At 40.4% G+C, this 27,978-nt stretch overlaps 1 protein-coding gene across 2 annotated transcripts; it reads right to left on the bottom strand.

Moving 5' to 3' along the window:
• Positions 1-439: 439 nt before the first annotated feature.
• Positions 440-26,540, bottom strand: COPB2 (coatomer protein complex subunit beta 2). Of its 2 annotated transcripts, XM_030576669.1 has the most exons (22): positions 26,338-26,539; positions 24,171-24,308; positions 23,215-23,301; positions 20,448-20,574; positions 17,756-17,904; positions 16,555-16,701; positions 14,778-14,877; positions 13,742-13,884; positions 13,299-13,498; positions 13,004-13,114; positions 12,618-12,706; positions 12,401-12,507; positions 11,922-12,065; positions 8,104-8,234; positions 7,601-7,808; positions 7,188-7,298; positions 5,179-5,393; positions 3,665-3,757; positions 3,405-3,585; positions 3,213-3,281; positions 1,284-1,382; positions 440-800 (listed from the first exon to the last, which is right to left on the bottom strand). In XM_030576669.1, exons 1-22 carry the CDS (start codon positions 26,338-26,340, stop codon positions 705-707), a joined length of 2,748 nt encoding a protein of 915 aa, XP_030432529.1. In that variant the 5' UTR covers positions 26,341-26,539; the 3' UTR covers positions 440-704. The 2 variants fall into 2 exon arrangements, with proteins under 2 accessions (XP_030432529.1, XP_030432530.1); XM_030576670.1 differs by lacking the exon at positions 1,284-1,382 and having other exon boundaries at positions 26,338-26,540.
• Positions 26,541-27,978: the final 1,438 nt, after the last annotated feature.

Here is a 27,978-nt window from a genome sequence, read left to right as displayed (position 1 = left end):
GCCTTAATGTAGTGAAGCTACATGTGACCTCTGATATAAGTTAACAAAAAAGTTTATTCAGCTAAACCTTCATAGGCAGTTGCCCAGCAGCGGTTAGAGTAATAAGTCACTTAGGGCAGCTGGGGTAAGTGATCCAATTTACCAGATACCTGTCACTTTAGAAAAAGTATGCTACTGCTGTCTAACACTGTAGGTGCCCACCTGAAGATAAACCAGTTCTAAATGCTGTAGTTATAGATGCTCAGCTCCCCTGAAAAAGTAGCATGTTGCACACATAGATGTAGGCTAAACTGCACTATAAGGAAATGGTATCCTGGCTTTCTTGCCTTTTATTCCACTCAGATTGTAGGTCATGGTTGCTTTATTACCTTAATATAATGTTCCCTATAAGCATTCTTCCCTAGAAGGGGTAAGCAAGAATACAAGTGGAATTCTTAAGTGTCTCTTTAAAACACTTTATTTTGAGTTTCTCTTGATAATGTGACAGAGCTTAGGGAGAACTGCTTAGTTGCTACACTAAATGAATTTCAAAATGTTGCAATCTGAAAATTCTCTATTGTGCAGCTGATAGGCATACTATACCAGTGTTGTCCAGCTTCAGTATAAAACTCAAGCTAGTTTCCAATCGTTGTAGTCCATATAAATGTAATTCCTCTGTGTAACAATTATGAATTAAAGGATTTGGTCACAAATAAAAATCAAGTTCAGTCATCCAAGATCTCTTCATCCAGATTGATATCTGTAGTATCAATATCCTCCAGATCCAAGTTATCCAAATCATCATCCAAGTCTAGTAGTGCCTGAGAGAAGGAAGGCATTTATGGTTAGGTGCCAGGAAGAAAGAAATGTTATTAGTTATATATGTTGTAAATCCTTTAGTGGGTGATGTTTGCAAACAAACTTTGATGCAGCTCTTTAGACCTAGCCACAAATACTGCTGCAATTTAAAACTACAAACAGAAACTGCATTGCTACTTGGAGTAGATACCTTCTGTTAAACATACTCTTCTACTGCATGTGCAGCTGTTCGACTACATGGGACCTACTTTTGATTGAGCGAGCGCACACACCCTTTCCTAGCTGGGCATTTTGCAAACTTCAACACTGATTAGTGATAATTTAGTATCCTCACAAAATAAAGTGAAACTTTACGGTACAGTAGTCCAGATATGCTAATCTATGTATCACCTTTTCCCTGGGAGATCATCAAATATCAAAACTTGTACGTTTCAGATTAGCTTTGCTTCCCATCTCAGAGCTATACTTTTGAAACTGAAGTATACCTTTTCATCTTTTGTCATTGGAAGAGGATCAGAGTTTCCTGGAACTGGAGGAGCCACTACTGGTTTAGGAGATGGAACTAATTCTTCCTCTTCAGATTCCTTATGAGATGAAAATGAGATTTCATATTCACAAGTCTTTATATTTTTATTTAAAGCTCTGCCTAAAAGTCCGAATTAAAGATGCTAGCAAATCATGCCTTCTCACAAAGGTTTGTTTTTTTCCACTTAAAGTCTCAAAGGTTTCCCTAAGTAGCTTTTGAACAGCACTTTCCAGTTGCTGACATTTGATTTTAGGTTTCTCTTGTTACAGTGGAAGTCACAACTGAGACCACAAAATAATGCAACTTTTTACACAACAGCAGCATGGAAGCTTCTCATATTTTCAATTTAAGAAGTTTCAGTTCACTTTGGAATTTTGTTCTTGATTTATATTTTCCAAGTGAGGTTTATTTAGGGTTTACTATGGTAAAAGATAAATAGGACCCTTTGGTTTTGGTTTTTATTTTTCCTGGGATTTTCAGTGTTTACTACAACAAAAACAGCTGAAAAATCAGTGTAAAAGTCTATTAATTTTTCTAGGTAAATATCAGTTTATTTTGGTGGACAGCAGAATGAAAAAAAGTATTCAGTAGATTAATGCTCTGAACAGAATTCAATGTGGTTTGCTGCAAAACTGAAATAGAAATCAAAACAATGCCACCTCTAAAACAATACATCTATTCAAATAAAAAGTTTGATTTTGGGATTAAACAGTTTACTGTTGTAGATGGAGTTATTTGACACTAAAATGGGTTATCTTTAAACTATTAGCTAACCACTTGAAATGGTGGGCATGAGCTTCATCAGTACATTCAGATGCACATGCGGTTGTGCCAGTTTGTTTATTATGTGTATCTTCTAGACTAACACAACCTTTCTTCAACAGGCAGCTTTGCATATACACAGATTAATGTATTATCATACATATATTGTGCAATGTATTGTATTTTCCTAATAAAATGAGGTTTTATGTCTTAGAATGATATAAAAGTAGGGTTAAAATCAGAAAAACACTTTGTAAAACTGGTGATTTTTAAAGTAAAATGAAGGGGCTTAAAGATGAAGAATGTGCCTATAGGAGAAGGTTCAATTTACTCCCTGGGCCTTCTACAGGATGCTTAGAAGGGGGAATATTTAATGGCATAAGTCTGAGAAACACGAAGCAGGACTAGGTCAGCATTTTCTCTCTCATTAAGAGTTCAGGGACAGTTGGTTGTTTGGTTTAAAGCTCTCAAAAGGTAGTACCTGCTTAAAAAGGCAGGCCTTCCAATTACTGCAGGAGAAATGGAAACTGATTTCCCTGTCTGGCAATTTGTGCTATTTTATAGTAGTACACTGGCTATTAAAGAGGTTAAGTTATCTAGTCATGATTTAAAAATGTGTTATCACTTTAGACTACTTAAGTTTCAGGCTGTTGGAAACAGTACCACAAAGGAAGACCTAGCTCTGAGTGATTCATCCTGCTGAAATTTATTAGATATTTGCACTTGTAATCAGAGCAACAAGCTATTCCTCAGATGTAGCAACCATACAAGATGTACCACTAAGAATTTCTCACAATCTTTCAGAAATCAAAGAACCGTTATTTAGCTCACAATACCAAACTTAGTTTGTTTTTGATGTCATGTTCTTATTTCTAGTGCCCCAGTTGAAGTACCACAACTTATGCTAGTGGAACTATCTGTCAGTAATAGCTCAAGAGGTCAATAAAACTTGTGAAAGTATATTTTGATGAGGCAAGAGAAATGTGACCCGAAGTAGTAACAAAAGCAAACTAGAGCAATAATTTGTCCATTAAAGGTGGGTGTAGTGTCCCCAGAGCAGCTGCTATATTGCATAATACCAGATCCTCTTCATCCTGGAACTTTATTATACAGTTTTATCACTGACCTGGGATACTACTACTCCTGAAGGTTTGAAACCTTGTGCTTCTTCCAGTAAATTTCTTTCTTCATTTGGCTAACAAAACAGTAGAGAGAAAAATACTCTTACATGAAAGTTCTTGCAGTAAAAAATTAAAATATCAAAGCTCCATGTATGGAATCATCATTTATATTAATGAAAACAAAATATATTACTTACAGTGACAAGTGGGTATTGCTTAGCTGGCCGCAAGTCAGTATGAGTTTCCTTTACGTAGTCTTCAACAACAAAAGCTTCTTTTAATCCAGGGAAGAGGTTTTCATACTCTGTGGGATCAGCTAGGGACTCTGCAGCTTTCTGATTGACTTTAGAGAGATTCTCTCGCCACATTTTTACAACCCTGTTAAACGAACAGATATGTTGTAAGCAAAAAGTTTTTAAAGGAACGTATTTCTACTTTAAATACATTAAAAAGTTACCTTGAAACTTGGCTTGGCAAATATGTACGTGCTAAGAAGGCAGCTTCTGGCAAACGTCCAGTTTTAATCAAGAGTTCCAAACAACAGTCAACTCTGGAAGGTTAAATATTGAAGTTGTCAATACAGTAATACTATTTTTTTCTGTTAAAATACAGAAAAGCAAGTATTGCATTTAATTTATACTTTATGATAAAGTTGCTGAAGTAATGAAAACAAAATGTTAAGTCTTTCTGCTCAAACCTGAAGTACCACATTTTATTGTAAGAGATGTAGGATCATCAGTCTTTCTGAAAGGCCACTTGCAGTAACTGTTAGGCACTCCAGAGTAAGCAAAATGTAGCATGGAACTTTAATCCTGAATTTCATTTTGAGAAAGTTTTATGGTCAAGTACAATCCTAGTATAACATTATAACCAAGAGTTCTGCCAGGGATTAATTTGGCATTGATCTAATTTGTGTTTTTAGTCTCTCTCAAATATGACTAAGAAAAATACTAGGTAAACCTTATATTCAAGTAATACTGAGTTGATAGAACAAAAATAAGGTACCAGTCCACTAACCAAAAAATTTATATACATGCTTTATGACCCATTGGAACTTTACAGATTAGAGTGTCTTTAATATTATTTCGGCTGATACAGAAGACAAAGCCCAGTTCTACTTGAAGTCAACAGCGGTTTTGCCATTGGCTGCAATGAGAAACATCTTTCCTTTTCTCATTGAAGAGGAATCTGCGTGATCTAACATCTCTGCACCATAAATTAAGATTTATAATCTTGTTCTGGAGGTACAGGAATTTGAGTGAGGTGTTCTGACAAGGCCAAAAATGTCAAATGTCTTCATAATTTTACCAAAACAAAACAGCTCTTTGTAAGACTAAGTTTTAGCAGACAGGAGAATTGTAATGAAATGTCAAAGATTTTTCTTCTAATAAAAGAAATTTCAAAATATCAAGCTTGTCACATTAAAAACTGAGCGCTTTTGATTTTGTTTAAAATAAAGCATTTGAAAGCTCCAGAGCACAGCAAACTGTGTAGAGCCACCAGTCTCTTGGCATTCTTGATTGAGATGATGCCCTTCCCCCTTTCACCATCTTAAATTTTTGAGTAAATAGTTTATATCAAGGCTTCCATCCCTGTATGACCACAACAAATTTATCTTTTGCTTTAAAAAAAAAAAGTGTGGGGGGGTGTCAGTTATCAAACTTCTCCCTAAAATGGAAGCGACACATCCTCCATTGTACCCAGGCTAGTGAGCACTAATAAGCATGTCCAGTTACATTACATTATAGCAACAACTCCCAATTAGAACAGTCTGTTAGTCACATGATGCCGGCTCTCTTCCATTTCATAAGGGATAGCTAAACAACAGGAAAATATTCTATTTCCACATAAGCAATTGTAGCATACCTATGGCAGCCATCTGATTAGGAATTTGAGGTGTGGTCCACTTCAGTCTGAGTATTATAAAAATAGTGAACATGAACACAATTCAAGCCTCGGTTTGCTACTTACTTTCCCTGCAAAAAGTAGCTCATAAAAGCTACATTGTTCTTGCCATCTTTTTCTGCTCCCTCTGCCAGCTTGTTCACCATGTTAGCATTTCCTGAAGCAGTGGCCAATAGCAATAAACCTCCATAGTCCTGTGCATGGTGCAGACACTCCTGGGCTAAGCCGAACTGGCATTTACTGATGGCAAGCTCAGCAAGTTGCTTCCACTTCTGTTCTGACTGTAAGAGATTTTCCATATTTAAGTGTTTTAAATTAAAGACCACCACATTTTTCACATTATGGTTTTCTTTTTTAAAAGAAAGACTTCTTCGAAAACTGCAGATTAGCAGGAGTATAAGTTCAGTCAAGTTCAGGTCTCCTGTCCCAACTTTATTAAAAAATAACCGTAACAAAATCTTAGCCTTACATATAAGTCACTGTCAAGTCACAGGCAATACAAAAAAAATTCACAGAAACCTGTAACCTGTCTATGACTTTTACTAAAAATAAAAGTGACAAAATAGGGAGTGGAAGGGTCCAACACCCACCACTGCTGTGGCTTGCAGTGGCTGGGGAGAGGGGCCCCTGCCGCTGTGGCAGCTGGGAACTATGGGGCAGGAGGCTCCCAGCTGCAGAGAGTTCCCCAGCTGCCCGTGGCAGCTGAGAGCTCTGGGGCCCCCACTGGTTGACAGCTCCAGCCCCACAGCCGAAGCAGAAAATGTCATGGAGATCTCTGGCAGTCACAGATTCCATGACCTCCATAACATAATTGTAGCTTACTTATATGTATTTTTCCCTGCACTCAGGATGTTGGAGTTCAAATATCCGACCAAGATGCCAATATAACGGCTATAGATTAACACAGTTGTAGCACCACACAGACTATTTTATACACACACAGTTTCAGTGACTTTCATGTGGCAACTAGTAGGATCTTCCCTTTAGTAAGGGGAGGAAAGCAAGATGAAGAAGGCACATTAGAGTATTGCCAAACCTGGTGTTTAGTAATTTTTTGTTTTAAAAACTAAGACTTTCAAAATATTTGTAATAATAAAAAAGCATATTGTAACTTAATTATTATGTGTCCATCCTTAACTTCAAGATGGACACTTTGTTCCTCTTACAAAATAACACAAATGACAAGGGAGGTGATAAATCATCTTCTATTGGATCAACAATGGCGGGGGGAGGGATAGCTCAGTGGTTTGAGCATTGACCTGCTAAACCCAGGGTTTTGAGCTCAATCCTTGAGGGGGCATAAATCTGCCTGGGGATTGGTCCTGCTTTGAGCAGGGGGTTGGACTAGATGACCTCCTGAGGTCCCTTCCATCCCTGATACTCTATGAACGTCTGTTGGTGGAAGGGAAAAAAATTTTAAGCTTACACAAAGCTCCTCTTCAGGTCTTGGAAAGATAACCAGCACGTCAAAGATCAATCAAAATTGGTGCAGACTGCTAAGCGTAAGTAGTTCACACATACTGTAGGAGATCACGTGAAGCGGGCAATTAACGAGACTATCCTCAAAGTTAGTTATGGGCCAGATCATCTATACTGAGCACTAGAAGTGGAGTCTTGGTGTTCAGCACCTGCAATTGGCAAGTCTTTGGAGTCAGTACCCATCCATTCAGAAGTCCTGCTTCTATGCACCAATTCCTGGCTGCGTTTCCCTTCCTTCTAGTCTTCACTGTAGCTCCAGTAAGAGCACACAAAATTGGAAGGTAGTTGTGATCCTGACCAAATATGTATTCTCAGGAAATTTAGGTAGGTTTCCAGAGGGACAGCAAACAGAACATCCTCCCTCCCAACCCACAGAGCTCAAATCCCTATAGAGCACCTCCAGAAAAGTTTCCTCTGGTCACTGGAGGGTGGGGAGAAGGGGGGGAAGACAGTGCAGGCTCAAGGATCTGATCTCCATCCCCAGATCCTGATCCCTCCCCTTTACATGAGGCCTAGTCCTCTGTTAAATTTATCCCAAGATGTGCAGGTTTTGCAGTATGAACTTGACTTCCTGTTAAAATTAATCTTATGTTTACCTCTGCTTCCACTGCAAGCTGGTATGCAATCTTTAATTCTCCAAGCTGAAGAGCAAGCTCAAAGCGATGTTCAGGATCTGTGGATACTGCAAGGGCTTCTTGTTTGAAGCCCTAAAAAGATTTTTCAAGAGTCAAATTGCAGTCTATCAAGTTCATCAGCAATCTCTGAAATTTCATTCTGAACACCAAATCATCTCCCTTTTCCCAAGCCAAATTGACTGTTGTCTAAAGAACAGAAATGACTGCTTTATTCTTAATTACTAATGTACAATATTTAGTAACAATTTTTTTTAATAAGTGTTTGGTTTATGCATGCAGTAATGTGAGAATTCCCTACTGAGTAAACTGAAAGGTTAAATTGGAATTACAATTTATATTTACACTGTTTACAGTTGCAGAAACAGTTCTCTTGCCTGTTTTTCAAGAAAATGTGCAACTCTGGTCCTCTGTTCCTTTGGAATTGTAGGAAGAACTTTGTCAGCCATACCAAAGTCTCTCCTCATTACTGCTGTCTGGTACTCGAGCACAGAGACCAACAAGGAGTAACTGACGATGTTTAGCTCTTTATCACCCAGATAAAGCCTGTTGTCCTTGGGGATATACCCTAATAGATACATCGTCCTATAACAAAAACAATTTTCAACAGAAGATTCAGCGGATTTTATGATAGCAAGACAGTACTTACTATTCTAAAACTTACTGCAGTTTTACTAATGAAAGACGTACTATTAGACAATTTTTATTATTCTGTGCAATATTGCAGCAATGTTACTCAATATACATTAAACTAATGTGGTTAGAAAAAAGTAGTGCATGCTAAGAAGTCAAACAACTTAGTGACAAGTTGAACTGTTTCATAACATGTTTTAAAAAGCATTACAAAATATATTGACAGAAGAATATAAATAGATCTCACCTATCCAAATGGGCAATAGTGACAATTTCTCCTCCAACATAGTAGTTCAGTCTGTTCACAGAACTGGTGTAAATAAAACAGTCGCCAACCCATAACCCTGTTTTTACAATCTCCTGAATCTCACCAAGAACCTGCCACAAAAAAATAAAAATAAAGCGATTTTGGTGATTAAAAAAACTAAAACACACCAGCTACATATAAACATTAGGACTGGGACAGCCATGAAAAGCTCCCCCCGCTCCCAGGTGAGTTTAAACACTTCATCCTCCACAACAGGGCAAGTTAAAGATGGAATTCTAGATACAAACTGGAAACATGCACATTTGTTTTAACATTTACAAATATATTCAGTAAAAAGCTTTCACGGAGGATTATTAAAATCTGGATTAAATTATTCCATTTTTGACCTGGACTATGTACAGCAATAGGTGGAAAAAAAAAATCCTTGTTAATACTGCTGTCTGATTTACTTGTTAGACAAGGGCACAGCATTTTCTTCTTAAGTGCTTGTTAAGAACATTATTCAGCACATACCCACTAACCAAGTCTTGAACTTTAATTAAATTTCAACATTTGAAAATTGAAGGAGAACTTGCACTACTATTTCACCCAGTTTTATGTCTGAAAATAATAATTTTAGTTACCGTATATACTCATTCATTAGCCTGTTCATTTATAAGCTGACCCCCCAAGATAGTTAGGTAAAAATAGCAAAAATTGTATGACCCTTTCATAAGCCGACCCTATATTTCAGGGGTTGGAAAACTTTGGCTCCTGGCCCATCAGGGTAAGCTGCTGGCGGGTCGGGACACTTTGTTTACTTGGAGCATCTGCAGGCATGGACCCCCTCAGCTCTTAGTGTCTGTGGTTTGCCGTTCCCAGCCAATGGGAGCTGCGGGACGTCCCGACCCGCCAGCGGCTTACTCTGACGGGTCGGGAGCCAAAGTTTGCCGACCTCTGCTATATTTTAAAAGCTGGCATCACAAGAAACACTCAAAAGTTTTGCTAGAATTATTTTCATGTAATCTAATTAAAAATCTGTTATAATAACTAAACAAATATGTACTCACCTTCAAAATTACAGTAAATATTTAAAATCAGTAAATGGATATTTAAAAACAAGTCACTTAGAACAATATGAGACTTTAAAAAGTCTTAAAATCCTTCAAAGTCTGAATCAGTCTCTGATTCACCAAACAGTTCATTAAACTCTGCTTCAGTCACAGGTGCACCTGCATTGTCATCGTAGATGTTGGGAGCATCATCTTCAGAGTTAGATTTCTTCTCATCAGCAACCTCTGTTGTGTCATTATCAAATATGGCATCATCTTCTGACCCGTCGAATGCATTGCTGAGACAGCATTTCCTAAATGATTTTTCTACCATTTCCGAGGGAACGGACACCCACACATCCTTGATCCACTGGGCGAGCAGATTGATTTCGGGCTTCATAAGATTCCTGCCTTTTGTCAACTTCGCCATGCCTGAGCACATCCATTCAGACCACATTTTACGTAGCCTGTCTTTAAAGGGTTTGTTCAGGCAGACATCAAGTGGTTGTAGAACTGAAGTTAAGCCTCTAGGTATTACAGCCAAAGTAGTTTTCATATTTTTGGCCACATTTTTCACCTCATCCATCTTGTGTGCCCTGAACATGTCCCAAACGAGCATAGCAGGTTTCTTGAAAAGTGCTCCTGGTCTCTTATTCCACACTTTTTCCAGCCATTCAATAGTCCCACTTTCATCCATCCATCCCTTTTCATGTGCACGTACAATGACACCAGCAGGAAATTTCATGTTTTTAAGCAAGGTTTTTCTTTTAAAAAATCACCACCACAACAGAAGGGAGTTTTTTCATGGCCAGTAGTTTTAATTAAAACTGTTTTTTCACCAACTAGTTACCGTTCTGTTGCTCAGGAGATCGAATGTCATTGGTGTTTCATCCACATTTCCTATTTGTGACAGTTCAAATGCATATTCCTTTCAATATTTTATAATAAACCTTTGGAAAGATTCAATTTTTTTCTGTCAGATCTCTAGGCAGCTTTTGCGCTATCTTTGTTCGCTGACTAAGACAGAGACCATGACAGTTTGTGAAGCAAGTACATCAACCTGCTGATGCGACAAACGCTGACAGCTTTACTGACGTGTATTTGTCGTCTTTCGACATTTGCAGAGCACACAGACGAATTCCAGTTCTATACCCATTTGTCGACATTCAACAACTCAATTATTGAGATCTTTCTCTAGCTCAGGAAATGAAGCACACCTCGTTGGACATTTTTTCTTGCTTCTTGGCACATCTTTTAGTGTTTTTTCTCCCCCCACCATTCTCTTACTTGCTTCTCACTGATACAGAATTCATGAGCAGCAGCACAATTATTGTTTGCTTCTGCATATTCAACAACTTTAAGGTTGAACGCTGCATGATAAGACCTTTTTCTTTTGATTTCACCATTCATCTTAAATACTAGTATGAAAATAGATCATTATTGTAGTTAGAGATTTTGTAGGACTTTATATAGGAATGTTACCTGCTTTATCACTGTCAAATTATTACTGTTCTTTGTTTATTTCAAAGCAGCCCTGTAGATTGGCATGTCTGTAGGGATAACAGACTATTTCAATTTTATTAGAGATTCCATCAATTCTGCACGTTATATTTTCATATTGGCTCAAGGACTTGTGAGGTCCATTTCAAGCCACTCTAGTCCACTAAACAAAGCCTTTACAACTTTAAAAGGCTGCAGTATTGACATGAATAAATGGGTCAGCAAACTTTGGCTCCCAACCTGTCAGGGTAAGCCACTGGCAGGATGTTTTGTTTACCTGGAGCATCTGCAGGCCTGGAGCCCCTCAGCTGCCTGTGGCTGCAGTTCACTCTTCCCAGCCAATGAAAACTGCGAGAAGTGAACAGTGAACCGTGGCTACAGGGAGATGAGGGGCTCCAGGCCTGCAGACGCTCCAGGAAAACAAAACGACAATGTATTAGATATTCAATGATTCCAGAGAGTTTAAAAATCATCAAATTTTGGTGTAGACCTCTTTATAAGAGGACTCCTACTCTCTGATGCGTCACTTTTTTACTAATAATATTCTACTTATGAACGAGTATATACAGTTTATTAGAACAGTGGTTCTCAACCAGGGGTCCAGGGCCCATGAGCAGGTTTCAGGGGATCCACCAAAATAAACTCAAGAGCAGGGCTGGTGTTAGACTTGCTGGGGCCCAGGGCAAAAAGCCAAAGCCAAAGCCAAAGCCAAAGCCCGAGCCCTGCCAAGGCCTAAAAGTCAAAGCCAGAACAACTTAGCTTCCTAGGGTCCTCTGTGGTGTGGGGCCCTGGGCAATTGCCCTGCTTGTTACTACCTAACGCTGGCCTTGGCTTTTAATCTATTGGATATGCAGAAGAATAGTTGTGGCACAGGTGGGCTGTGGAATTTTTTTAGCGTGTTGGGGGGGCGAGGGGGCTCAGAAAGAAAAAGGTTGAGAACCCCTGTATTAGAACACAATGCTGTAGGAGTTAAAGTGGAAAAATGGTAACAATTTTTTTTTTTAAAAGACATCTTTACATTTATTATAAAGGCCAAGATCTTTTATACCAAGTTTCAACCAGAAACAAATTTTTCTCCGTTACCTGCCAACACCTCAAAATAGAATTTCCAACAGATGTTAGGGCACGTTTATAGTAAGGCTATAGTAATAATTATTCTACGTGATATGCTAACCTTTTACAGACTAAAAGTCAGCTATTACTGCACTCAAGGCTTGATCCAAAGTACACTGCCCTAACTGCATTCCCACTTTTAACAGTAGTTACCTCAAAGGCATCTTCAATACCATCTTCAGTGACTCCCTCATGAGTTTCTTGCGCCGCTGCAACTTTTTCAGACAAATATTTCAGAATGAAGAATGATTCCTCTGTGGCAATACAGACCAGCTCACCTGAGTCAGACCAGAAAATCTAAATAAATAAAAACAAAAAATAGCATTTACATTTTAAGGTGCTGTGCTAAGAAAGGAGGACACACATGTTTTATCAAAATATTTGTTCATTTGCACATCCAGTGTAGGGGTTTAGAAGACAGTGTCTAGGTAAGAGTCCTTCTACTACAAAAAAAACATAAAAAAATTAATTTTTTATCTTTAACAGCTTCATGAGATTAACAAATTCAGAAAAGCCTGTAGTATATTCTAAATGCATCCCTGATATGACAAGTTTTACATTTACACACACACACACACACACACACACACACACACACACACACACACACACACACACCTGACAAAACTCACATGTTTGGGCTGAATTTCGATTCTGCGTATCAATTCTGTGTTATCCCAGTCATAAAATGCCAAGCCATTAACAGATCTGACACCCAGTAAGAAACCTCCATAAATACCTGCAAAGAATAGCAAATGTGGAATTAGTATTTCACTAGCAAATATTTTTTCCAGCAAAAGAGTTAAGATCTGTAATCTAGCAGATTTAGGAAATACAAATAAAACCCACCCTCTGCACCAAAATCAGGTTTAAAGGACTTCTTCTCTTTGAAGTTCTTAAATATCTTTACAACGCTGTTGCTCTCCCTGATTGCATACCTAAATACACAGAAAAATGCACCATTACAAAACAATTATCCAGACAAGATAGCAAAATGTTATATTGTACAGCCATAAAGAATTGCTATTAACTACTAGACATGTAGGCTACTATATTTAATATTTCTTCAAAATTAAAAGTGCATTCAATATATAAAAGTTTCATGTAATCCAAGCTATAGAATGCTCATTACTCAATCCATCTGATAACTTTCAGACCAGTTTACAGTTTGGGTAGTCTGGAAATTAGCAGAAATACATTTGTTTAATACAACGCAACATAAAAACCACACTTACTCTGAAGAATCATGTGCCCATACGAATTCCTGTGCAGAACCAAAACTCTTGTTCCTCAGAGCCATAGCTGTGTAAATGATGTATTCACCATCCCCACATACTACTACAAACCTAAAGATTGAGAAAAAGAATATGTTGGGGTGGAAATTGTGTGCAGAGACTAATGGGGGTCACTAGAAGTAGATCAGTCATCTGAAAGTATATTTTTCTTGTATGGCATATTTGTAAATTTTAAAATGTCAAGAATTCTGTTTTGCAATGCAAAAACAACACAAAACAAAAAACAACCTATTACCGTCCATTAGGGTTGTGCTGAATGGTCTGAGGATAGATTTCGCAGCTCCCCATATCCTTTACAGCCAGTGGCAATCTTTCTCCATCTTTAATTTCAGCATCTCCCATAGCTTTCAAGTTAGCCTGTTGCACCTCTGAGTGTTTAGCCCAAATAATTTTTCCATTTGAATCCATAGACATGGCAGGTTCTTCACGGCCAAGCTAATAAGAACAGCATATAAAGATAGTAAAAACTAAGCATCTTCAGCCCATTAAGTTGTTCAAATTTAATTTCATTCACTTTAAATACTTATGGCTCTTTTGGAATATGCCAATAAATTGAAGTGCCCGTTTTTTTTAATCACTTCACAGGCTGTCTCAGTATTAAAGAATAGCTTAGTAACAGAAGTTTGTGGCAATGGGCCACCGTTTTCATGTATGCTTTCCAATTTAATATTAAGATACCTTAACAATAATGCTGCCCTCATCATAACCCAAAGCCACATTATTGGATCCTCTCAGACTGGCCACGCACCACACCCTCTCCATGCCATAGTTGAGTGTACTTTCCAAACGGTACGTGCTCGAATGCCAAATGCGGACAGTTCCTGTAGAAAAAGATGTATGCAATTTCAGTCTTCTCTCTCAGTACTAGGGCTATTAAACATTATGGCATTTAACAACAAGAATCCAAAGACCACATATGAAACTAACACTTGTAATTTAAACTTTAGTGAAATAGAACCTTAATCTTTCAATTTCAGCAGTCTCACTGATGCTTGTGGGGGATATTTGGTATCTCCCACAAGTGTCACAGAGGCCAAAGGAGGGAAATCAGCACAGAAGAATCTCTTGGTGGAGCTTGAGGGATCACAGGGAGGAGAAATTAGGAGCTCCAAGCTGGCTGGCAGCTCTCACATGGCTGTGCAGAGACAGTGAGATGGAGTTTAACTGACTGGGGCCTCATTGCTTGCAGATGCCCTAGGCATCTCAGCAGCAGTACTCCTGCAGTTCTTGCCTTCCTGCTAGCCATGTCCTTCCACCCCCCCCCCATGGGTTAGATTCACCTTTATCTGGGGTTTCTAAAAGAAGTACTCAAGGATATGAATGTGGAGGAAAATTGGAATTATTTTAAGTCAAAGCTGCAGAAACGATCTGAAGCCTGTATCCCAAGCAAGGGGGAAAATTCATAGGGAAGGGCTGCAGACCAACCTGGATGAGCAAGCATCTCAAACCAGTGATTAAGAGAAAGCAAAAAGCCTACATGGGATGGATCAAGGAAAGCCAGCTCTTGAAGGTCAGAAAGTGTACGGATAAAGTGAACTGCCAAAAGCCAAGCAAAGCTGGACCTTGCAAAGGGAATTAAAACCAATAGTAACCAGTTCTATAGCCATATAAATAAAAAAGAAAAACAAGGAAACTAATCCTTCCAAGTCTACAAAAGGGTATGTAACCCACCCTACTGTTCATGTATATTAAGTCTCAGAAAACGTAAAGTTACCATCTTCTGAGCCTGTGATTATGATTGGCAGCTCAGGGTGGAAGCTGACACAGGATACATTTTGAGCATGTCCCTCCAGTGTTTGCACACAGGTTTTATTCTGTAAGAAGAGAAGATCAAGAAACCAAAACATTAACACTGCAATTTTCTCAGATCACTATCTTCAAATAAATTTAATATAAGAATTATGTAAGCATGTCTTTAGTCTTATTTCTGTAATCTTTACTTCTGCTTCAGTTTGTTCAAAGAACAGCACATTCTAGAGTCTGTCTTAAGACAAAACCCCAACCACCAAAAATGAATTTGTTTCCATTAGTGTAGCTGCTTCTCCGTTTCCTAAGCTAACTGGGTCCCTATCTACAAAACACTTCGTTGAGAGCAAGATGCCTCAATATATTAATAGAAGACTCGTTAGTGCCTGTACTTTTTGCTTCAATTCTTGAAAGACAAACAAAGATCTGCATAGAATCAGAAGGGAAAACCAAGCCTAGTGCTATCTTTGTCCCACAGGCCCAACCTTTTCTTCTCTACTCCTATAGCATTCAGCTCAGGGCACAGACTTATGAATGGATAACTTCCCCATCAATACCCAAGCAACACATACCTAGCTAGTGGGGGGATGGAAATCACAGATGGATGGGACAAGGAACATAAGTAAGAACAAAAAGATGGAATGCAACAAGGAGGAAGAAGAAAACAGACAAAATGATTGGAGAGAACAAGTGGATACAAAAGGAGACAATTATTTTCTGGACATACAGTAAAGCAGGGATGGGTAAACTACATCCCGGGGGCTGCATCCAGCTCTCCAGACATTTTAATCTGGCCCTCGACCTCCCACCAAGGAGTGGGGTCTAGGGCTTGCCCTGCTCTGGGACTCCAGCCTTGGAGCAGGGTCAGGGGCTTACCCTGCTCTGCATGGTTCCCAGAAGCAGTGGCATGTCCCCACTTCGGCTTCTACACATAGAGACAGCCAAGGGGCTACACATGCTGCTCTTGGCCCCACAGCACCAACTGGCCGGGAATCACAGCCAATGGGAGTTGCAGGGGCAGCGCCTGTGAATGGGGCAGCGTGCAGAGCTGCTTGGCCACGCCTCAGCGTAGGAGCCAGAGGGGGGACATGCTGCTGCTCCTGGGAGGTGCCTGAGGTAAGCACCACCTGGATCTTGCACCCCGACCCCCTCCAAACTCCTTGGTCCCAGCCCAGAGCACCCTCCTGCAACCAAACCCCTCATCTTGAGCCCCACCCCAAAGCCTGTACCCCCCAGGCAGAGCCCCGACCCCTTCCTGCACCCCAACCCTCAATTTTGTGAGCATTCATGGCCCGCCATACAATTTCCATACCCAGACGTGGCCCTCAGACCAAAAAGTTTGCCAACCCCTGCAGTAAGGGGAGAGGGCGAGCATGTGGGTACCCAATCAATTGCAAGGTGACTGGTCACAAAATTTAAAAAAATGGGATGCATTACTCTACAAGAAAATAACTCCAATATTATTCAAAGCAAAGTTAACTTTTAACATTCAGATTTAAGGTGATTTCCATATTTCACAGCTGGTAAAGCAGAATGTTACTCATAATTTTTAAGCATACTACTTTTAATTCAGTTTTTCCAGAAAAATACAGCACAGAATCTCTCTATTTTCTATTCCAAGATATGAAAACTCCAGAATATTTTTCTCCTCCATCCCTTTCCCTCAATTTCCATGCCTTTGCTGCTGATGGTGCCCAACTAAATTAATCTACTAAAGTATTCACGAAGAGGTGAACACATTGTACCTGGTAATCCCAAATCTTGACAAGGCGATCATCTGCTCCTGAAATGAGGTAAGGCTTGTCTCCGCCACTATAATAATCGATGCAGTTCACTCCCTTTTCATGGCCTTCCAAAGTGAAGTTGGGTGAAGAAGAACCAAGCTGCCACACCTTGCAAAGAAAAAGATCACCATACCTAAGTACTCATCTTGCCCTCATGGGCCAGCACAACCAGACAGAATGAACTCTGAATAGTGCATTCCTAAAATTCTAGAGATAGGAAAGATACAACTAAGAAGTCTGTACCACAGCATCCTGATTTCTTAAATGCAGTGAAAAAAAAATCTAATTACACTTTGGGCCAATATTTCAAAGCAATAAAATAGCTTTGTCCTTCAATGGTCTCTCTTACACGTTAAATCCCTCTGCATGTATGTACATATATTTACACACACCATATCACCTTGTATGTCCTAAGCTTACTATTGTTTCAGAAATCTGAAGTTCAAGTCAGAATTATACATATATCCTTTAGTTGTTAGTGTGGATTTTAGAGTCACAAATCTAAAATACTAAATGACGGTTTGTTAAATGGATCAGGTTTCAGGTACATTGTGTCCCTAGGTGAAAACTTTGCCTCCTCGCTACCATACCAAATCCCATTCACACATACCCATTAATCGTAACAGCTGAAGGAATCTTGAAGCATAGGTGGCCCTTTCTACAGTCCTAATACATAACGAAGGCTCCAAGTGAACATGGGGAAATCTCAGTGCCCGGATGGCCCCATGAACCCAGTACTGCAGGAAAGGGAAGTGAGACTCTCAGTACAGACACTCTGCTATCTTTCATTTCCCTAAAACAGACTCTGAAAGTGGACGATTCTGACAGTAAAGTTTCACCCCCCAACTCTTATTGATAATCCAAATGGAATCACAAGAGTCCATACATTTCTGCCAGTGATTCACATTTCAAAGATCAAATACAATAACTAATCTTGAGATTTCACAGATATATAAAGTGTTTATGCAGGCTCTGATGATTGTTCAACAAACTATAACTTGACTTATGTCATTCCAATTTAGATATGTCCTTGTATATAGTATACAGTATTACTGCACATATATTTGTTTTATGAATTTAAAATTTTCTGTTGTCTGTACGGCTGTATTTATTCTGTCTGGTAATTATTTATTAAAGTTTTTAAAAGGTATATTTATTGTACCTTAATCGTCCTATCCAAAGAGGCACTGGCAAACTGGTTATTATCCTTTGGGTTTATGACAATCTGCATAACATAATGAGTGTGTCCTTCAAACACCTGAGAACAAGACCATTTTTTATCCCAGTCCCAGAGTTTAATAAGCATGTCATCTGGAAAAAAAATTCAAGTTAGGTATATGAATATTTAAAACTATCTTTTTAAAACAAAATCCTCAGTAACCCAATTTTCAAGGCCTGTCCATCCTAAAGGGAAGTGTTACTACTACCAAAATGGACTATACTCAGAAGACTTTACCCTGAGAGGCAGGGGGATGGCTATAGGGAATGCAAGGGTTGGTTTTAGTTCCCCCCACCCCACCCATGCCCCAAAGACAGACATACCCAGGCTTCAGTTTAATGCAGAGGACTATCTAGCTTGCCAGAGGTAAGAACCTAGTAATAGTCTAGGCTGCTTAGCACAGCTAAACATTTGGTTCCTACTTCAGAGCCATTCAGTGTTCTCTTAAAGAGGACATTGGTGCTGGAGAATTGTACCGTTCTCCTTTTTTAATGAAAGTCTGAAAGATTTCTTCTAAAAAAGGTAGCAGTGGTGTGAAGAAACTTTAACCCCTCTCCCTCCACCCAAAAAAACCCACCAAAAAACAAAAAAACACTGTGGCAATTTAGGGAGACATCACAAAAGTCAGAGTGAAAGCTGAGCAATTGAGAGGAAAGTGATTTTAAATTACTGTTTCAAACACTGGTATTTTTGTTAACACCTCTAACTTCAGGGACTAGTTATTATTTAGGAGAAAGGAATGTTATTAAAACCTCAACATACACACTCTTCAATTAGGAGGGTGTACATTATCAGCTGTCATAACCAAGACTTCCCCCAGGACTGCCAATCATTGTTTTTCAACAGTTTGCTTTATGTTTTGAAAATGAAATCTAAAGGGAATTTGTGAGCAACATAGCCCATAGCTCCTGTACAGCTCCAGTGACCTACAAACATCTTGGAGGCACCTAGTCTGGAACTCTGAAAAATGAGTAGTTGCGGAAAGGGTCAAGTTTCAAAGATAAGCATCAAAGCAAACACTGGAATCCTGAAGAGAATTTCTTCAGTTGTTAGCATAAGGATTTAGGGCTTGTTTACGTGACCAGCTAGTCTGCAGCAAGCTGGGGTGTGAATCTACCCCTCACTAGTCTGCAACAAACTAACTGTCCATGTCAACCCTGCTTAAGCACACTAACAATTCCTTGCTGTGCTTTGATCTAGTCCCCACATGGACAGTTAGTGCATGGCAGGCTAGTATGGAGCAGATTCACACCCCAGCTTGCTGCAGACTAACTGTTCATGCAGACAAGCTCTTAGATTGCCTATTTTGTTTCTCACTGTTTTCTGCTGTTTTCTACATGATTTAGTCTCTTGCTTTATTGGTTATGTACTACCTTGAAAACAAAAAGGTACAAAAGGGATGAACAGCCTAATTCGGCACACACTAAGACATACTGAATTAAGCAAAAACTGCTTACACGCAGATCCTTGACTCTGCATAAAGCCTCCATTCCATCTAGTGGCTCCCAAACTTGTTCTACCGCTTGTGCAGGGAAAGCCCCTGGTGGGCTGGGCTGGTTTGTTTACCTGCCACGTCCGCAGGTTCAGCTAATAGCAGCTCCCACTGGCCACAGTTCGCTGCTCCAGGCCAATGGGAGCTGCTGGAAGCGGCATGGGCCAAGGGACGTGCTAGCTGCCCTTCCTGCAGCCCCCACTGGCCTGGAGCAGTGATCGGCCGAACCTGCGGACACAGCAGGTAAACAGATCGGCCCGTTTGGGAACCACTGATCTAGAGTGTAATCCAGCTATTCTTCTCACTGTTCTTGCAATATAGTCAGTTCAGCTATACTGTTTCTTTTGTTTTCAGGAGATACTATACCTCGGTTTATTCTCTTAAACTCTGGCTCTGAAATGCACGCAGCATTTCTTCTTTTTGCTTCTAGGCATCTTGAAAACTAGCTCTTCCCTTTAACTTCCAAAAGAAAATCTGACAGGCCAGTGCCTACTTTCTTCCCCCTTTAAAGATGATGATGAGTATCAGGCTCAGTCAGAGCACTAATTAATCTCAGACACTTCTAAGGACTACACATCAATACTAAAGGATCAAGATAACAGTTACATTTGCTTACTAGGGAATCTAAATTGAATGTTGTGAGCACAGCATGAAGCCAACAATTCTGTCTGATGAAAGGACGTTATGTTTAAAGTGTAAAACAATAGGACAACTCCAATATCACTCACGTTGCAATCTTACTATGAAAACACTACAATGCTTCTAGTTTTAACCAGCAAAATGACATTAATCTTGATATATGTCAAACCCAAGTATGGCATGTCAATCTGCCAAACAGCAGATCATTAGCATGTAAATGAACTTATTGTTTGGCAGATATTAAGCAACTAGACCTTCAGTTCTTCTTTAACAAGAGCTTAACCTATTACATTTCAAATCCTAAGTAAAGTTGAGATTCCATTAAAAACATGAAACTAGCTTGGAAAGAAATAATTTGAGATGGCAAATGAGAAGTAGGCTACTTGCTCAAGAATTCTTATTTCAGCAAAAACAGTACAAGCCATGTAGTTTCTCATTGTTTATAAGACAACAGTCTGAATAGAGTTGTGAGAGAAAAATCAAATTATACTGAAAATCTCTTACCACTGCTAGTTAGAATGAAAGGCTGAGTAGGATGTACAGCAATGCAACGAATATAATCGGAGTGTGCTTCGAACAGGTGAACTCTTTCCAAGGTATTGTAATTGAAAACTCTAATTTGCATGTCATCCTATAGATAAGAAAATAAAGACACTAAGATCAGCTTCTCTATGAAAGTATTTCACATTAAATAAAGGCTAATATTCCATTTTCAAAGATTCTTCATCCATAAAGTTCTTTAAGAACTGCATCAAAGAAGTCTCAAGAAAGGAAACAATGCCAGCTAGCGTAATTATTCTGACACAGTTTTGGTTCAGAAATTTACATTACATGATCCTCTTTTAAGGCATTTATAACTATGAAGAATTCATCTATGATCAAAGTTTCTCAAAGATGGTCTTAGCCCAAAAGGTCACTTTTTTTAAATTTAAGCAAAGTCTAAAGTTCCTTTAGACATTTTCACATTATGTGAGCATGAAAAAGTGTTTTCCATGCATTAAGGGTTTTGTTCTGCTCCCATTAAAGTCAATGGGGAAAATTTACATTGATATCAATGATATAAGATAACTGAAAAAGGCACTGCCAACTTGGATTTCTTTTTAACTGACTATTTAGGAAATAATGCCCCAAAACAAAAAACAAAACAAAGTCCTCCTCGCCCCCCAAAAAACAACAACCACCATTTTAAAGCTCTTAAATATGATGTCCTGAAATCTTAACGTTTTTAATCAATTTTTAAATCATGTTAACTTGGGAGCATAAAGATATTTAGGATAAAATTTTCAAAAGGTTTAGATGCAAAGGGCAGGGCAGAAAGCCTCCTATCCCAGGTCAACAGACTTGGCTCATGCTTCCATACTAAAAATATCTGTGTAGACAGCACTGCAAAGTTGCAGCTTGGGTTGCAGCACAGGCTCTGAAACCCACTCTCCTCCCTAGACTTCAAAGCCCGAGTTCCAGCCTGAGCCAAACCTGTGCACAGCAATTTTTGACATAGTAGCACGAACCTTGCAAACCTGAATCTGTCAACCCAGGATGGAAGGCTCGCAGCCACAAGCTCTTTAGACATACCCTTAGGGTCTTAACAGCTTGTGTACAAGGAGAAACAACAAGCACTAGAGGGGTGTGATTTCTAAAGTGCACTGGTCTGCATAGATTTTGTGGGCAAAAACTAAGTTTGCATGGGCCAGTTAGTGTGCAACACATTGGTGCAGTTCAGAAATCACACCCTTGTAGTGACATTGCTGTTCTATGCAGACAAGTCCTAAGTCTCACAAAGTCACTGGGACGAGGTACTTTTGAAAACTTTATCCTAAATGTTTTGAAGGACGCAACATAATATATGCTGGGTTCGGCCTACTCCCTTCTCCTTCCATATATATGCCTATTTGTTACCCCTTCAGTATCAGCTTTCTAACTTCTGTCACTAGCAGGCAACATCTTTCAGAGCTAGAAAAAAGCTTGCATGTGAGCTTCCCCCCAGAGATGTGTATAAGTGTTATTATGCCAATGCACAGAACAGAGAACATAGACAATGAACAAGACAACAAAAAATGACAAGAAACTCAAAGTATATGATAGCAAAGTAAGAGTACAAATTTTTCTACTAAATTTTCTTTTATGGAAATCTTAGCTTTTACTTGTTTCTATGGTAGATACAAAATTTTCAGGCAAAAAAAAGTGATTTTCAAGTTGACTGTCCATTTAATACATTCATTTAAAAAATATAAATGCATCATGGACAATTTTCAATGGGGTCAAAGGCATTTGACCCTTTTGAAGACTTATTCAGAAATCGTAACAGATAGATATTGTATATGCCCAGCATGTTTTCAACTTTAATTGCCAATTCAGACACACACATTGTATGCATATCTGGATGCATATTAAAATATAACTTCATTTCAGTGATTGGATATGAGGGCAATATGATTTAAATGACAGATTAAAAATGTAACATGGAAATAATGTTTATTTCAGTGGTTACAAATAGAGATACAAGCATGTGTCAATGTACTTATCTGCAACTCTGCTTCTGTAAATATTAAAAAGGCTGACAAATATGCATGCAAAACTAATTCAGACTTTCTTCTTTAGTAATACAATGTTAGGGTTGAAAATATAAAAAACAAAACAATTATATACAAGATATATAAACACACACACATATTTTACAGCCTGTAAGGTATATACTTTGTGACATCAACTGTTACACTTTGCTGACTTTTCATAACTGCAAGACTAGAATGGATTTATTAAGCACATTTTAGTATGGAAAGAAGTACATTCAATGGATAAAAGTGGATTAGTGTTCTAAAAGTGAACAAAAATTTCTCTGAAGATTCTGTATTAAAAATAATTGAGGAAAAACATAGAAAACAGGTAAACTTTTAAAATTGTATTATCTTCAATAGTTCAAGTCCTTTAGCCTAATTACAGTGACATTGTTAACATACTGTGCATACCACATCTTTTAACTATTGCCAGAAATTATCTGAGTTGGTAATATAGATTGGGCCTAAATATAAAGTAAACCACCAATTTATATTTTTCTGTTTTTAAAATGAATGGCACTTTAAAGCTCAGACTTTCTATTCAATGGCTTTTAGGAGAATGTTTTGGGGAAACGAACAGCTATAAACTGTTATCTTCTTCCAGTGTACAAGTTAATATCGAACCACACTTCTGGATGGCGTGTAAGGGTGCAACGACGTAAAGAGAAAAGTGGGGGAATTTATATGAAACAGACAAACAGAAAATGACAACTTACAGCTCCGGTCACAACCCAGTTTTTTCTTGCCACAAATTTTGCAGCTCTGACTGGCAGGTCACATACTTCAAAGGTCTTCACTAGAGTCTAAAATTGGAAATATAGGGGTATATTACTGAGAAAGTGTCAGTTTTTAAATCTGTTCAGCATTTCTTAAAACAAACCACTTTTGAATAGTTGCAAGTTTAAGAATGGTCAAGGAGCTCCTAGAGAAAGGGATCAGTACTTCTTTTTAACAGGTAAGGGGAGGTATTTACACTCTGGTGCAGCTCTGCATAGTCTTAAAACATTTAATACCTTCTGGAATAAACTAAAATGAAAATAATTTGCAAAAAATAAATCACATTGTATATAGTTAATAAACTCTGGAATTTATGTGATCTCCATAGGCCTTTCTTTAGACTGTTTCTTAATGTTTGTGGTATCACCTGAACAACATATGCTGAGGCATCACACAGATTGCAAACAAATGAGCCTCAAATTCAGGGAGATTGAACAGAAAAAAATAAGTTCAAGATCAATTTTGTGCTTCACATCCCTACTACTCTCAATATTCAAGGCATTTAGCATATAAACAGAAAGCTCAGTGATGGGTTAACATCCTATCTATCTGCTTTATATCATGGTACTTATTTGTCTCTGAGGCTACAATTTAAAAATGCACCACTTTTCGGTACATTGATCTTTAATGCCGCTTACAGCTAAGTGCTGTCATGAACCCCATGAGTTTCCTGAAGACACTTGGTAATTCAGCAAATTATAGTTTTTTGTTTTGCCTTCTTAAACAAAAAAACAGTGATTATTATTATTAAAAGTTCTTTCCATATATTTGCTGCAGAAAAATGTGCTTCCGATATTACTATCTTCAGGATACACATATCAATGAATTACCATATTGCTACACTGCACACACTCCTATTTCTAATTAGAAATAGAATACAGTAGAAGAAGTTTACCTGTGTTTCATGATTCCAAACACAGACACTGCCATTGTACAGGCTAGCTAACATCCATGGTTCGGTGGGGTGCAAGTCCACACTCTTTACTCGGTCAGATCGAGCTGTTAGTTTTCGCTTAATGTCGAGTCGGAGAGGCTAGAGATCAGAAAAATTAAGAATGCTAAGTTATTCTTCAACTTAAAAATGGCATGGAACTGTTTTAACATATATGCAGTGTAAATAAGAAAAAAACTGAAGGTTAGACCTAAAATAAAACCAGTCAGTTCTGTTTTGCCAGCACATATCTCACACGTTCCTTATCTTATCTACTTGTTTACTTAGTTCTTGTAAGAGTGTCTTTGGAATATAAACAAATACTGGCTCTGAGTGGCATCATTCCCACTGAGTTCTCTGGAGCAGGACAAGGTCCAAGTAGGATGTAGAGGATTGTTCTTGTGCATTATTTCTTTAATCCACATGAATATATTGCTTGTGAAGAGGTCCTGATCTGCACAACTGGAAAATGAATCTACAGAATAAGCTCAAGAAAAGGAAGGGCAGTGCATGCTTCCAGACAACATCCTACCCAGTATGACCATAAACCTATACTGAGCAGATAGGGAATAGACAAAGCCACCTCAAATGCAAAAGAGTTGGCAAGTTTCAAGGTCCATTCTCTCCTTTGTACTTCTGTTGTGAATGTAGTGAGGAAGTCAGTTATCACAGACTGTGATGTGTAATGGAGACACCTGTCCATTAGGAATTGAAGGGAGTCTGACAACTCCTTTAAAAAAAAAAAAATTAAACACAGAAGCCAATGATAGTTTTAAAAGAAGTACTAGAAAGTAAAAAAAGAACTTTAAATCTTCCATTATACCCTGATTTTGACTTCACCTATAACTCTGGCAATACAAAATCAAATTACCTAAAATTTCCACTGGTTGAATTCATGCCAAGGTAATTTTTTTAGAATGAGGCATTTCATAATGTGGAAGTTCTAAAAATGGTGACCTTATTTACTACTCAGTAACGCCTATTTCTGCTGGTGACAGACACAAGCTTTCAAGTCACACAGAGCAGATCTGAAGCTCTGCGTGGCTCAGGGTATGTCTTCACTACCCACCGTATCGGCAGGTAGCAATCGATTGCTCGGGGATCGATATATCGCATCTCTTCTAGAGGTGATGTATCGATCCCCGAACGCACTTATATCGATTCCGTAACTCCACCAACCCGAACGGAGTTGCGGAATCGACAGGGGGAGCCACGGACATCGATCCCACGCCATGAGGATGGTAATTCGATCTTAGATACTTCTACTTCAGCTACGTTATTTACGTAGCTGAAGTTGCGTATCTAAGATCGATTTTCCCCCGTAGTGTAGACCAGCCCTCAAAAGCTGGTGTCTCTCACTAACAGAAGTTGGTCCAATAATAGCTATTACCTTACCCACAGTGTTTCTGTAATACCTATGAGCTGCACCTTTAACTGTCTGACTACTGTACCCCTTTCAGGAGGCTGACTGGTCTTGCATACCCCAAGTTTCACGTCACTGGAAAACTATTTGTACTTTTTATGTCTGATTTTGTAAGCAAGTGTCACAGCCAGACTGTTACTGAGAAATTGCTTTCTCATTTTTACCATATAATTATAAAATAAATCAAACCTTCCCTCCCCCCAGTTGAGAAACACTGATATAGTATGTAGAGCAGCATAAACAAGCCATCATTTGTAGGAAGTTTTAATTTGTACTGATTTCGCTAGTGCTTTTCATATAGTCTATTGTAAAACCAGGCAAATAGGTAGGTGAGTTGATGTATTCCCTGGAAGACCTGTGTACCCCGAGGGGTGCGCGTACCCCCGGCTGAGAACCACTGATCTGACACCCTGACCCGGTCCCCTCAGCACATCCGCTCCCAGCATCTCACGGGGGATTAATACCTGTCACGCACCGTCCGCACAGCCTCAGGGACAGAGCTGACCTGCAGGAGCGGGGAGCGCCTGGGGATGCGGGTCTGGTTCCTTTACAGCCCCCAAGAGACGGGAACTCTGCACACCCCCATCACCTGTATGTCCCGGCCCACCCCGCGCCCGGCGGCCACCCTCTGCCCCCCACCCCCCGGCGAGCTGGCGCCAGCCCCAGGGAGACAAGGCCCGGCCGAGCTGGCCCCGCGGCCGCACTCACCATGGCTCCGCAGCCTCCAACTCAGCAGCAGCTCAGACGTCGCTCTCCGAGCTCAACTGACCGACGTGGAGCTTCCGGCCCCGCCGCTCTCGCGACATGTAGAATGAAAACGAGAAGACCGTTCACAAGCGCTTCCGCAGCTCAACCATCGCGGGACTGGGACTACTTGTTCCCATGGCGCCTGTGGGGGCCAGAGGCCCCTGCCTACTGTACTTAAACCAATGTACGACGCACTATCAGCTTCCCCCGGAGGGAGGGGGGCGGCTACCAAACCCCAGAAGAGGGGCCTAATGGGAATTATAGTTCCTTCGTGCCGTAAAGCATGCTGGGACATGTAGTCTTTGCACCGTGAATCGAGAACGGCGACATCGGTCCGGTGCGCCGCGGTGGTGCATGCTGGGAACTGTGGTTTCCATAAGGGAGGAAAACGAGGAGCTGTCATGGCCGCTGCTGCCTGCCTGATAAGGATTAGGGCTTCCCTTCGTCATCCCTGCTACAGAAGCGGTGGCCTGGTTGTTCACAGAGTGAGCGCGACCCTCTTCCCCACCGCAGCGCGGCGCCCTGCACTGATGCTCCCCAGCGTCCCTGGCACTGGCGATAGACTGGAGCGTGCCTGTGGCAGACAGGGCGTGCCCCTGTGTTCCCACATGCCTGGGGTTGGCAGCTTTCTGATCACACAAAACTGAACACCTTAGCCCCGCCTCTTCTCAGAGGCCCCGCCTCAATATCCCTCCCTTGGTGGCTTGCTGTCCTCCACGCTCACTGGGCAGGGGCAGGGGGTTGAGGTGGTGGGGGCTCTAACTGAGGGTACAGGCTCCAGAGTGGGGCCAGAAATGAGGGGTTCAGGGTATGGGAGGAGGCTCTGAGCTGGGGCAGGGAGTTGGGATGTGTGAGGGGGTGCAAGCGCTAGGGATGAGGTGTTTAGGGTGCAGGAAGGGACACCAGGCTGGGAGTAGGGCCTAGAGATTCAGAGTGTGGGCAGGGGCTGCAGGTTGAGGCAGGGGTTTGGAGCATAGGGAGGGGTGATGGCTCTGGGCTGAGGGTGCAAGCTCTAGGGTGGGGCTAGGGATGACGTCTTTGGGGTGCAGGAGGGGATGCCAGGCTGGAGGTGGGGCAGAGGGATTCAGCATGTGGGCGAGGGCTGCAAATTGAGGCAGGGGGTTGGGGTGCAGGAGGGGTATGGGTTCTGGGCTGGGGTGAGAGGTTTGAGGTGCAGGAGGGGGCTTCAGGTTTGGGGGTCTCAGGGCTAGGGCAGGGGGTTGGAGTGCAGGCTTACCTCAGGCAGCTCCTGATCAGCGAGGCTAAGGCAGGCTCCCTGCCTGTTCTGGCTCCACACTGTGCCCCGCAAGTGGCCAGCAGTTCCAGTTCCAAAGCAGGGAGTACCAGGAGGCTCCACATGCTGCTCTCGCCCAGAGGCACCCGCACTTTCCAGCCAGTGGGAGTGCAGAGCTGGTGTTCAGGGCAGGGGCAGCACGTGGAGCTCTCTGTGGGCCCCCGCCTAGAAACCGGACCTGCTCAGCGCTTCCAGGGTGCAACGCAGAGCCAGGACAGATAGGGACTTGCCTGCCTTAGACCCACAGCACCGCCAACCAAACTTTTAACAGCCCAGTCAGCGTTGCAGACTGGAACCACCAGGGTCCC

This window comes from Gopherus evgoodei, chromosome 9 (genome assembly GCF_007399415.2).
Source record: "Gopherus evgoodei ecotype Sinaloan lineage chromosome 9, rGopEvg1_v1.p, whole genome shotgun sequence".
NCBI classification, from domain to species: Eukaryota; Metazoa; Chordata; order Testudines; family Testudinidae; genus Gopherus; species Gopherus evgoodei.
The sequence above is the reverse complement of the archived record's forward strand: the minus strand, read 5'-3'. Positions and strand labels throughout refer to the sequence as shown.

Bases quoted from the DNA above. Each gene is read 5' to 3' on its own strand.
- COPB2 (XM_030576669.1), bottom strand. The intron at 8,235-11,921 runs GTAACTACTGTT...TTTTTGTGGCAG, and splicing joins GTATTGAAGATGCCTTTGAG to GTTCTTGGTGAGATTCAGGA. The intron at 7,809-8,103 runs GTGAGATCTATT...TTTTTGTTATAG, and splicing joins ACTATTGCCCATTTGGATAG to GACGATGTATCTATTAGGGT.